The 13,213-nt window shown below is 41.9% G+C and overlaps 1 protein-coding gene across 1 annotated transcript in view; it reads right to left on the bottom strand.

Moving 5' to 3' along the window:
- Positions 1-11,741, bottom strand: part of LOC133978865 (single-stranded DNA-binding protein 2) — a 52,172-nt gene extending 40,431 nt beyond the window's left edge. The window contains exon 1 of the mRNA XM_062417207.1: positions 11,652-11,741. Coding sequence (XP_062273191.1) covers positions 11,652-11,707 — 56 coding nt within the window. The 5' untranslated portion in view covers positions 11,708-11,741. The remainder of the gene's footprint in view (positions 1-11,651) is intronic.
- Positions 11,742-13,213: the final 1,472 nt, after the last annotated feature.

The raw sequence follows: 13,213 nt of genomic DNA, 5'->3' as shown, positions 1-13,213 counted from the left end.
ATGACAACACTTAGTGATCATACAAGGTTAATTATTGTATTATTTTAAAGTCTGTTTGTATAGTTTCTCAGGAAGAGACGAGTTTAATGAATTGCGAGCGCACAGGTTACACTGAGGAAAAAATTCATTTGTATAAAAAATGCCCAAAACACTGTAAGCTGATTGATGACTGATGAGTAAACAGACCAAATATTACAAACACATCTCAGTACACCATTCAAAAGCACTATGGATGCAACTGACAATAGTTTCATTATCTATTAACTGACTCTCTTAGTCTACACAGTACAAGATACAGATACACACACAACATAATTTCCAAGAGCCCACGTTGATGTCTGACTCAACAGTCTAAAACTCAAAGATATTCAATTTACTTTAGAGAAAGGCAGCAAATCTTCACATTTGAACAGCTGACGTTGCTTGATAAATAACTTCGAGTCTAAGTTCAAGTGAGAAATGCACTGATAAACCAACTGTTTCCCAATTAAAAAGCAGCACAAACTATAATCTCAAAAGTGGGTTGAATCAACACATCTCCAAAACAACAAAACATAGACATTGCAACTTTAATGAAGATGGGATTTATTGCAGGGCTGTTGTTTTTGACTGCTTTAAGTTTAGCTATGTGCGTAATAAACTGAAGTGTGTGAGCTCCAGAGAAACACATAAACACATAAATTGACTGTTAGTTACAATAAGCACGGCCCCGATTTAGTTACTATTGCTACACGTGTCAAGCTTTCTGTTCTTGCACAGCACATTATGCAGTTTACAATTATAAATGTGGTACATTTTCCAGATGAAATTCGTAGTAGTTTTTTTAATTAATTTTTTTACAGTGAGTATTCAATGTCAGATAGATGTAGAAAAAATAAGATTACTCATTTGTAGCTGGCAATCGTTGACTATGCCAGCTGAAAAGCCTGGAGTTGGACTCTGGCTGACTTAAGCTGACTCAAATTGAAATGAGAATGCTGTAAAAAAAAAAAAAAAAGTAGATCTTAAAATTGCACTTATTGCCAAACACATTGTGGTAAAAAACTGGCGACAGGCAAAATTCAGCATCCTCACCAGTTGATGGCTAATGTAACAAACGGTGAAATTAAGAAACGGCATTGTTCCTATGTTGCAGCGTAGAAATGTGATCAGACTGTTATTTTGCTCTTTGATTGGACAATCGCTGAGTTGTTTTATTTACAGTCTGTCTTTCTCACTTAGCGTCCTTCTTTCTTTTACGCTCACTTACAATCTCGCTTACACACTCACACAAACTCATTGACGCTGAAGTGCTTCCTTGCAAACTGAGCTCAGCCCTCCCTCGTCGTAGACTGCAGGACTTGAAGGAATGTGATGGCTCTGGCCGCTCTCCTCTCCTGCCAGCTCCGCAGACCGTCCAGCGGCACACCGTCATTGTTCAGCTCACACAATGCAACATTCCACAATCAGCAGCAACTCCAATGAAACCAGAGGGAGAAGGAGACGACTGGGAGGACTGCAATGCTCTAATCTAAGGATTAGAATTCCTTTCTACAAGGCTCTAATAGGCCTCTATTCTTTTGAACAGCAAAGCTTTGAGATGAGATAAAAAAAACTGATACAGATGAAGGCAATCTAGAGCAATTTAGGGAAGAATGTGAGGCTATTAAGGCCTGCACAGAGGCTCTGGAGGAAGTATAAATAAATTACTAACCATTCAGAGAAATGTATCGTACTGCAACATAAAGCTGTATGAATTAGTTGTAAAACATGCAGTGAGATGCGGGTAAATGAATAATATTATTTCATAACATGAAAAACACACACAGTTCGTTCACCTTAACACTGGAGTTATCCTGGAAAACAGTCCCATTGTTGTCCTGCTCTGCACCTACTGTGTCCCTCATATATCCTTCCTGTTTCTCTGTGGTTGAGAAATAGCATTAACTGGACCTTAAAATGTCAAGAACTCTATGTCAGCAATTTAAATCCTAAGCAAGAGGATATACCGCCTTGCATTTAGAGGAGAGAAAATGTCATCATGTACTTTACTGGGATCAGTGGACAGACTCCCTGTATGTGGTCATGTAAGGACGGTACACTTATACAGAGTTAAACTGAAGAACTCTGTGGATTAACTTCACAAAACAGACATGGGACAATTGAGTGCAAGACATAGAAGAAATGCAGAGAAAACAGTAAGAAAATATGTGTGCTTGTGTATATGTGTGTGTACGCGCAGGAGACAGAGAGAGAGAGAGAGAGAGAGAGAGAGAGAGAGAGAGAGAGAGAGGGAGAGCGAAGCAGTTCCTAAGCCTGGCCGTCACGCATGCTTAACCTTGCGCTAACGCCTGTGAGATGCGGCTTGCATATCAATGATGGAGGAATATCAGCAGAGAGGCCTCCAACCAACCTCCACCACACTCAGCAGGCAGGAGAGGCACAGCAGCATCTGCAGTTACACACTGTGGCACTAACAATGGCAACGCAAGTTAATCCACACTGGCGAGCACAAGAGTGGGTTGCCATACAGTAAAAGGAAGCGTGGCACAGCAGACATGCATCGATACAAACGAGGAGAAAGATGTCCGATAGCTGGTATCAATAAGGTGACTTAAATAAAGGATGGTCAATTATTGTTTCCAATAAACAAAAATGTTGGAGTGCAAATCACAAACATGAAAGACAGAGGAAGTAAGCCTGAGCCTGCAGACTGTAAGTGTGGTTTCCACTGACAGCATTTACTTTTGGCTGGAGCTCAGGTTACAGGAAACGTTTTGAGGGAGAGCGTCCCTACCGTGCTGTGGTTTAGAGCAATGCATATTTGGTGTCACCAGGGGCAATAGAAAAACTTCCTGACAAAACCTCAAGTGCTACCGCTAACATCACGAACAAAGCCTGACAGCATGGACTTTAATTTGCAGTCAAGGTCAACGAAGCCTACCATGAAATACATCTCTGCTTCATGTCCCACCGTCATTACACTGATCTGAATCCTTGCCTCCCCAAATGTCAGTATCTAAAAAATAAACCTGATATACTGTGAATAGAGAGCAGGAACAGGTTCCTATAGTGACAATGACATGTATTTAAAAAATGAGGAACAGGAGAGAAGAGAAGACAAAGCAAGGCAAAGATATGATGAAATGGTGTGTTTCTAATTAAAACAGAAGAATTTGGGGAAACCCATTGGGTCCTAAGGGACCACCATCAGGTGATAAACTCACTTATCCGTACCCTCTGTCTTTTGAGGGGAGTGATAAAAGAGTTTCAGGATGCTGTGCCCTCTCCTCCTCCTTCTTCCCCACATGCTATCTGATGCCGACGGAGCTCCTTTGTCACGTCGATCCTTTAGCGAAGACCCAAAGGCATGCTGTGAGGGTGCCTTCTACAGGGTCCTGTCTGTTGATCGACACATCAACCTTTCTCTGCATGTGTCGATCAGAGGATGCCCCCCACCCCCCCTCCCCCACACCCTTACCCTCACACAGCTCAATAAGAGGCCGCCGCTTTGATAGCAGTTCTGTGGCAAGTTACATCTCTGGCAGCAGGGATAAGAGAGACTTTTAACAGCCTCTCTGTGTTCTGCAGGTTAAAAAAAGTGTTTTCTATCAGGGCCTTGTCAAACTGTCATCATCATTTTTTGTTTTAAGACAGCTCTGTATATCCGGAAGAAAAAAGAAAACATGTCAGAGCCTCGTTTTTCTTCTGATTCTCTTGTAATCCCATATTGATGCTAATCTAAAACACTGTGAGGATTAAAACATTGGCAGCATGGATTAAATTCACAACGAAAAACATGGTTATTAGAAAACAACTAAATCTTTTAAAATCTAAATCCAGTGAAATAGAAATAGCAGCTACTCCAGAATTCCTACCTGGCAAAAAAAATAACAGCTTCAGAAAATGGGCGTAATCTCAGTGAAGAGGAGGAGTTTGGTGCAGTCTACATATAATTGGAGTCTGGTATACAGATGTGACTGTGATTGCACATAAGTGCGTATATAGAGATGGTGCAGTGACTGACTAATTTAGATTCCTCCTGACCCTCTCTCCTTTAAGTTTCCCAAACAGGCATATGAAAAAGTGTAGTGTTAAACATATGGGTGACTGCATATTGGTTAGAATGAGTTTGGTTGGGTGCCTATGTCTGTGATGCCTGAATAAGACAAGTAATTCAATGCTTACATTTGTTGTGTAATTAGCTATGTACTGTGTTTGTATTATGATTTCATATGAAAATAAAGGTTAAGTTCCAAAAAAAAGAGGATTATTTAAGAAGCTATCATTCACTGACTGTCTGTGTTGGTGAAAGATGACAACTGAGAGCGGTGACGGCTCTCTGTGTCTTGCAGTTGTTCACAAGCATCCCATGAGAGCTGGAGAGGCTATTAGCTGTGTAATGATCACTGGATATTGTAGTTCACATTAACACAGGCAGCGTGACAGACAGATGGAGGTTGATTTTGAGGGATAAAACATATGGGGAAAGTGCTGTAAGCGGACAGCTCAGATGGGCTTACAGACTTACACGCGCAGTATGATCTCCATTGACCCATAGCAACAAAGAGCGGACACATACACGCATACACATAAGGATACACTTTTATATTGTTCTCTGTTGACTTTAACAGGGAGGAGCAGAGCTTAGCTGAATTAAAGCTGAGGCACACCATGTGGCTATTATGTGTGGGGTGAGGGGGGTTCTCACTGGGGCTTTTTACTCTGTCACTGGACTTAAGCCAACAGAACCAGGTGTGGCCACTTAATGTACCAGCGTAAGTGATCCGCAGAGAGGGTCAGCCGTGTGTAAAGTGCAGAGATCTAACACACAACCATTATGGAGCATTAAGACCACGAGCTCCTGCAGGATATCACCTGACCTCGTCTGACCTGGACATAAAAACTCTTATGCATTTTTCATTTTGCCTCATTTTCCCCTACCAATACGACCGGCAACATATGTTTATCCTCGGGCTACATTTTTTTCCTGTTCATGCTCCAACAAATGATCTCCTTCTCTCTTCCTTTTTTTCAAGGACGCTTAAATATAGTAAACAAACAAATTACTCATCAGTTACATTCATCAGGTGGCAGCTGGTGTGGACAAAACCAGCACAGTCGACACAACAGTATTATGAGCATACAGTATTTGTGTGTGATACTGCTCTATTTTCATTGTAGTTCTCCTGTTATGCGACTCACTCCATCAGAGCCAGAGTGGCAGCCTGAATTGCTTCTGTCAGATAAACACTCCCAGCATGCAATGCTTTGCCTCAGTCTGCGCAATGCTGCATTGGCAGCCTCCTGGCAGGATTCTGAGGTGTCTCGATTCAGAAGTAGCTGTGTGTGTGTGTGTGTGTGTGTGTGTGTGTGTGTGTGTGTGTGTGTGTGTGTGTGTGTGTGTGTGTGTGTGTGTGTGTGTGTGTGTGTGTGTGTGTGTGTGTGTGTGTGTGTGTGTGTGTGCAGAATGATGATCCTGAAAGCACCAGAAATGCTCAAGTCTGTAGCAGATAGGTGGCACCTGAACAATAGACCAAACAATGATGACACTTGTGATAGTCTGGCTTTTCACAACTACAAATTTAGTTTGTGTTTAATCAATCTGATGTGTAAAAAAAACAAATCTAAATACTTTGTATGAAAGTATCTATATATGTGTGCATGTTTGATACTAGTAATGGTATCTACGCATGCAGACACTTCTATATCTAGATATGTGTGATGAGAGACTATGAGAAATGGATAAAGAAGACTTTCGAGCAATGTGTGTGATTTCAGCAGAGTTTGCACACAGCTTCACTCCAACAGTTGCTCCATGATTCACTAGCACAGAAAAGGAGAAGAGGAATGTGCACTATGTGATGCAGTGCAACTCGCTCAGGACCACAATCCCAGAACTATGTGGAATGTGTCCTCTAACTGCCAGTGACTGAAACCTACACTCGTTGAACAACTGCAGTACACAGTCAGTGGTCGTGTACTGTCACTCCAAATAAAAATCAAGTGCGGACCATAACACAGGTAAAGCCAGAGAGAGAGAAGAGAGAGAGAGAGAGAGAGAGAGAGAGAGAAGAGCTGAGCAGTGTTGCTGTCTGAGACCCAGAGCGAGTGTTCAGTGAAGGCACACAGGTGTAAAGACAACATAAACTGCTTCCTATTCACTCACACCCTGATACACACACACATACACACACAAATGTGGAGCAAAGCATTTTAGCAAGATGTCTTTCAAATATTCAAAAAACGTGCACTTCACTTGGGATTTTATTTAAAAACACTGTGATTACTAGTTGCAGCCACTCTTGTGTAATCCACATGTCTTGAGGGATCAGATCATCCAGTAGTGGTATCTGTCCATGAAGACAGTTTTGGTTTTATTTGCAAAAGGTTTTTATATTTCTGTCTCTTAGATTCCTTCTGGCCCACCCAAACACTGGGGGTGTATGATTTGTTGTTTGTGGAACTCAAAACAGTGAAAGAATTACATCTGAAAAAACAAGAAAAATGCCTTTCCAGATACAGTACAACAACCTTGTTACTCAATCCACAGACTAGGAACTATAGCTGAAACATTTTGTTTAAATTATCGATCAACAGAAAACTTTAACTCATTTTTTTAACAACAAATACCAAAAATGATCTAGTTCTTGGTTCTTTAGAAGCTGGTATCTGGAGCTCTTCTCTGTTTTACTCCATTGTAAACTGATGATTAAAATGTTGGTCTTTTGATTAGACCAAACAAGATGTCATTAAATGGGCATTTTTCACAGTTTTCTGACATTTTATGGACAAAAAAGATGAATCAATTAATCAAGAAAAGAATCAAAAGATTTGCAATGGAAACAATCGTTAGCTCTAGTTGGAACTACCCCTTGCCAAACATAGACAATTGACAAAAGAAGTCTGAATATTTGACCCAAGTGAGGTGATCTGGTGGCTCTGTTATGCTGTAGGGGGCATTTTACTGGCATGGTCTGGGTCCACAACCCCTTAGAGAGGACTGTCACTGCAAATCAATACAAAGTTGTTCTGAGTGATCACTTTTTTCTTATGATGATCGTGATGGGAGTGGTCTCTTCAGGGATGACAATGCCCCGATCCATAGGGCACGAGGGGTCACTGAATGGTTTGATGAACATGAAAATTATGTGAATTATATGTTATGGTCTTCACAGTCACCAGATCTCAACCCAACTGAACACCTGTGGCAGATTTTGGACCGATGTGTTAGATAACGCTCTCCACCACCATCATCAAAACACTAAATGAAGAAATATCTTTTGGAAGAATGGTGTTCATCCCTCCTGTAGAGCTTACAGCTGTAGATCAATGCTAAGGTGCATTGTAGCTGTTCTGGTGGCACATGGTGGCCCAACACCTTAGTATGACACTTTATGTTGGTTTTTATTTCATTTTAAATCACTCGTCTATAGTTCTAATGAGAAATGTTTACCATGAGGTCTGGACCATCCAGAAAACCCAAAACACCACAAGCAAAATTCTATTCACTTCGTATGCAGATTAGTTTTCAGTTTGGGGAGCTGATATTTCACAACATCAGCTCATAAAACCATGGCTTGATAAATGGGTAATTGAGACAATGTGTTTTATTTGTGATTTGGGTAAAATGACGCTTAAAAAAACAACATAATTCTCTTGCTCATCTGGTTCTTTTCATCAGCATCTCTTCTTCTGTGAAGGGTACAGATTACTTCAAGGAAATAAATAAGTGATAACAGCTTTCGCCATCACTTCAGTGCACTTCATGAAACGTGTCTTTAATATTTTGTGCTGTCAGTGTTTTTTTACTGTAAAAGATACATCTGTAGACATTTCAGGTAAATGCATGAGCCTAACTACAACGATTTAAGGACTAATTACAGTCTGAATTTGGTATATTTTTTACAATGACAGCACATTGTTAATCTAAATTTGAGACTACTAACATACTAAAAAGATTCACGTCTGAAATGTAAACATCAGCCACTATAATTAGATGAGATTAACTGGCATGACATCTGTGCTAATAGTAGCTGCGTTATTGCACTTGTGTAAACCTTTCTTTTCTTATCAAGAACAAAAGGGAAGGATGTGCTAACATGCAAAACAATAGGTAGTAATAAAAGAGTGTAGAGACTAAGTACCCACACAATTTCTTAAGAAAGAGAAAATGTGGCTTCCTTTATTTTGTCTGAGATTCTCAGGCCGATGCTACATTCTGTAAATCGGCACCTTTAAACAGCATTTAATGTGGAATCTTCAAACTACATTTTGTGATTCTCCTGAAGCAAGATTTTTATCATGCTATATTACTTTTTATCTCCAAGTGTGCAAACTGCAAAACCATGAGATAAAATGTAGAAATCTGTGATGCATTAACCACTGGTATACTTCCAAAATGCATCTGTAGCAAGGACACACCACACAAATCAGATGCTTATCGCTCGGAGATGAACAGAGTTGCACAGAGGTCAGTTGCATTTAGAGTTCCTCTACATCTACACGGGCGAGATGCCAGAGCTCCGAGTCTGCGGGGGTCCATTCTGAGGTCAATACTACAACACTGTAAACTAATGATCCAGCAAATTCCCTCAGTCCTGTTCTTTCCCCTCCTCCTTCTTTCCCTCAATCTGTTGTTGCCCTCTGTCTCTCCCACTCTCTGATCCCCCGCTGCGCTGCAGAAATGAAAAACAACTGAAGACTCGGCAGTGCTGGGCCTGCTCTGCTTCCCTGATACACACCACTGATAAACAAGGCTGCTTGTTAAGAAACAAATGAAACTCTGCCTTTCCTGATTTTTTGCCTTTCACTGCCTTTTCATCCAGTGTTTTCTTGTCATCCCATCTTTTCTTTTGTCACGGCCTTGGCGCAATGGAACATCACTCTAAAATAAGCCTTGCCTCGAAATGTAAACACAGATACTGACTTGTTCTGCAGCAACGTGAAAGTCTAAATTACAGTAAAAGAGATGTACAGTAAAAGTAAGAGGTTAAGTGTGCAGGATCAGACCCACACACGGACAGTGAACAGCAGTATCTCAGGGATCATGTTGTATCTCACTATAAAACAGAACTGACACAAAAGAAACCTGAATAACCAATATCCTCATAGGATACTGATGGAGATGATTCAATGACAACAATTAAACAGACTGTATTTGTGGCTCAAATGTTACCAGTCATGCTCAACAACAACAGCAACAACAACAACAACAAGATATTCTTTCAATCACACAAAGACAGGTGAACGTTCAACCACTCAAGATCTCCCAAAAGTGTCGCCTTGTTACAGACTCTTTTAGCTTTTCAGTGCTGATTTGCCTGTGAAAGATCACGGCTGTCACATCTATCAACACAGTTATGGTAGATGTTTTCTTTAAAAGACAGCCTGCAATCCATGCTCGTTTTAACACAGCAAGTCTAAAAATGTGTCTTCATTGCAGATCAACTGTCAGGAGGACTCTTCTACATTCACAAGTAAATCTGCTGAGTTTCACCAACAGAAAATAGCTTATCTCATACATGCCTAAACACACACACACAAACGCTCACATATAACGCACCCAGAACAACTTTCAGGCCTCGAGGAAGCTTTCCATCTCTCCCTCTGACTTGAGCATGCGATAAGACTGCGATAGAGGCACACTGTTCAGCCCTATCCTCTTCCTATCGATTGGGGCTAAAGAATGGGGCTCAAGGGATGGAGAGGAACACTCAATCACACTGTTGACAAACATGAGTGAACAGCATTCAAACGACACAGTAAATGAGAAGCAGCAGTTAGGAGTGGAGGTGAGGTGATTAATCTTGTCTTTTATGGTCATACTCCCAGGACAAGAAACCCATTTGAAAAACACAAGTTAAGTGCAACGGCTCTGTAAGTTTGTAGTTGTGCCATACTATTCTCTCTCTCTCTCTCTCTCTCTCTCTCTCTCTCTCTCTCTCTCTCTCTCTCTCTCTCTCTCTCTCTCTCTCTCTCTCTCTCTCTCTCTCTCTCTCTCTCTCTCTCTCTCTCTCTCTCTCTCTCTCTCTCTCTCTCTCTCTCTCTCTCTCTCTCTCTCTCTCTCTCTCTCTCTCTCTCTCTCTCTCTCTCTCTCTCTCTCTCTCTCTCTCTCTCTGGATCCGTGAATAAGCTGCAGAGGTCATAACCAGTACGGCAATGGTAAATGTTTGTGTGTCTGTTCACAATCATAGGCATATCATCAATAAATGCTCACTGACCACCTGACCCCAAGCATCCAAAAAAACAGTGAACAGCCATGCCGGGTTACATCCCACTGAACTGAAAGGAGCTTCACATTAAAGCCGTTAGTTTTCACATCTCATGCATTAAGAACATATAAAGTGCAGCGTTTAAGAGTGACACAATAGTTTATAGTTTAAAAAAAATGTGTTATTGATTAATCTGTCTGATTTTACTCCTTGATTAATCAATTACTTGTTTGGTCCATACAATGCACAATTAAAGCAAGAAAAAACTGTGAGCCTGAAAAGTTGTTCAGCTGGAAATGTGTACAATGTATTGAATTAAGTATTATATCATTTTAAAACTGCTCTATGTCTGAAATCAGGCATGGTGCCTGAAAACTTTATGCCCTGTACAGGGTCAGAAAATCTTGAAACATGTCCCGAAGCCCAATATCCTTTAAGTGTCTTGTATGGTCCTGAACAACAGTCCACAACCCAAAGACATTCAGTTTACTATGACAGAAGCCTAAAGAAACCAGAAAATATTCACATTTCAGAAGTTGGAACCAGAAAAATTGGACTGTTTTTAATAGAGAATGGCTCAAAATAATTAATCAACTATCAGAATAGTTGTTGATTGATTTAATTGTTGGCAGCTAATCAAGTAGTGGGCTAATTGTTGCAGCTCTAATTTAAAATGTATTTTACTTCCATTGTCTCAGTGCAAAAGCCCATTAGTTTGTACTGTGAACGCTGTCAATGGACAGAAAGCACAGCTCAGACAGGACGAGCCTCCCCATTCAAAAGTGGTTTCTACATTGAATTGCACAAAATGACAGTCAAGTACCAATAGCCGGACCTGTAACAAACCTGATCAGCTGCAGCAGTGATAAGACGCATGGAGCATTTAACACAAGACAGTCTCTTTGAGAAGCGACACCTCCAAACACACAGCGGCTTGAGAGCACACAAATGCGTGGACTTTCCTGCGGCTCGATGTCTAGTTTCGCTCCGCGTGTTTACAAAACTGCACAATTGTTCAAACCACAAATAATCGGAACAGTTAATTGCATGACCAAAACGCACGCCAGCCACGAGACCAACTAAATGCATTTGTAAAATGAAACTGCTCTGAAATAAATGAAACAGATGATCAGAGAAATGCCAGGACACCGCAAGACAAGGATGTATTTGGATTCAGAATACAACCTGAAATTAACCGGTGAAGCAGAAACTGCGTGTTAAATTACTACCCTCTTCTGTCTAATTACAGTTTTTTAAAAACCCTCCAGCAAAATGTCTATTTTTCTTCAAATAAATGAAGCAGTCAACTTTCCAAGCCTTTCTCGCTGAGCAGAGAGCCCCATGCCGCTGAGTGTAGCGCCGTGTGCCCTCCCCTCCGCAGCTCCGTGTGTGACTGCCCCCGGCCGCTCATGAACTTCCCTCACAGCCGCGGTTTCCTCCCCCATAAATAAAACTTACTTTTCTCTGGCTTGGCTGTCGGACGGCACGTTGCTACTCTTGCCTTTGGCGTACATGCTTGCAGAGAGCTCCGATTGTCACGCACCTGTCAACCCATCACAACCTCCCTGGGCACAGCCCCGTCACCATGGCGACACAAGCAGCGTCGTCTCCCATTGGATGCCCCGCTGTTCGGGACCGCCTGCTCGCCATGGCAACCGCCAGTGAGTGACAGCTAATTTTCCCCGCCCCTGAACTGGTAGCTCCACCCCCCTTCTCTATCTCTCTTCCTCACTCTCCTTCCTTTTGCTTTTCCCAGTCTGTCTGTCTGCAGTCTGTCTGTCTGTCACTGACTCTCCCATCCCTTCCCTTGATTGGAAAGGCTCTCCTGACATGCAGACAGACTGGCAAACACACACACGCACACACACACAAACACGCACACACATCCGCACTCCCTCCCTCTATTCTCCTCTCTCAGTGTGCAAGGGGGGGATTTGAAACCGTCCAACTAGGATTTTAAACAACTGGCTTTGGCTGTTCCTTTTATAGACAATCACACCCTCTACCGACGCACGCACTGCGCAAACAACTCTCGCAAATATAAAACTGCATTTGCATTGGTGTTTATTTACATAGGCTTTAAGATCTCCAAACATGTGTGGAGTAGAGTATGTTGGGAAAAGACAAGCACTACCAAGGGCCTGTAAACAACACACCCAGCATGCATAGGCAGGGTGCACTGTGGGAAGATGAAGCCACATCACAAGTCGTTCTGTACATACATGCATGAGGCAGTGCTACTGTGCAGTTGCTCCACAACCAGGAAGAAATATTTGGAAAGCCAGTGACAGCGTTGGATAAATGAAGTGTGGGTGGATGTTGATGATAATCAGCTATAAAGTGTAAATGATGACCTGTTAGAGTAACTGACACATTTGAGTTTGGAGATATACATGTAAATCCCACAGAGGCCTCATGTATGAATGAGTGTTTCCTTAACATCCTAGCCAGAAGTTATGTAAAGAGGCCCTAAAAATAAGAATCACCCACAGCACAAATTGTCAGTGATACAGATTTGGTGCATTTACATCCATGCATCACAAAAACTACTGGAAATATATCCTACTTCTCCACAGAACACTGTGTTTTTTTTGGATGAGCAGCAGGGAAGAAGTGCTACGTCATGCTGCTGTCCAGTCTGGCAGCTAATAGAGAGGAGGGTTCAGTCCACTGTCACAATGTACTCCACTGAGAGAAGGAGCACAAGAGAAAAGAGATGGACCACAGCTTGGTGCCAATCAGGATCTGAGAAATACTACAAACTGTTGTACAAAACGCCTGATTCCCAGACCGTAGTAAGCTCTGGAAAGACACAATGTCTGTGTGAATATGTGTGTGTATGTGTGTGCAAGCTAAGGGCACAGCACAGGGGCAGCAGTGTTTACGCTTACGCAATGCTCCCGCGATGTGACCCAGTTGGAATGGATGCACGCTGCCTCATTCTCTCCTGCTCTCCCTCTTTCTCCCCCCTTTCCTCACTCTCTCATGTCTCACCCCTCGACTGAAACCTCCCTCTCTCT

The sequence above is a fragment of the Scomber scombrus genome, chromosome 4, assembly GCF_963691925.1.
Source record: "Scomber scombrus chromosome 4, fScoSco1.1, whole genome shotgun sequence".
In the NCBI taxonomy this organism is placed as follows: domain Eukaryota; kingdom Metazoa; phylum Chordata; class Actinopteri; order Scombriformes; family Scombridae; genus Scomber; species Scomber scombrus.
Note: the sequence above shows the minus strand (reverse complement) of the source record. Positions and strands in the feature narration are given on the sequence as shown.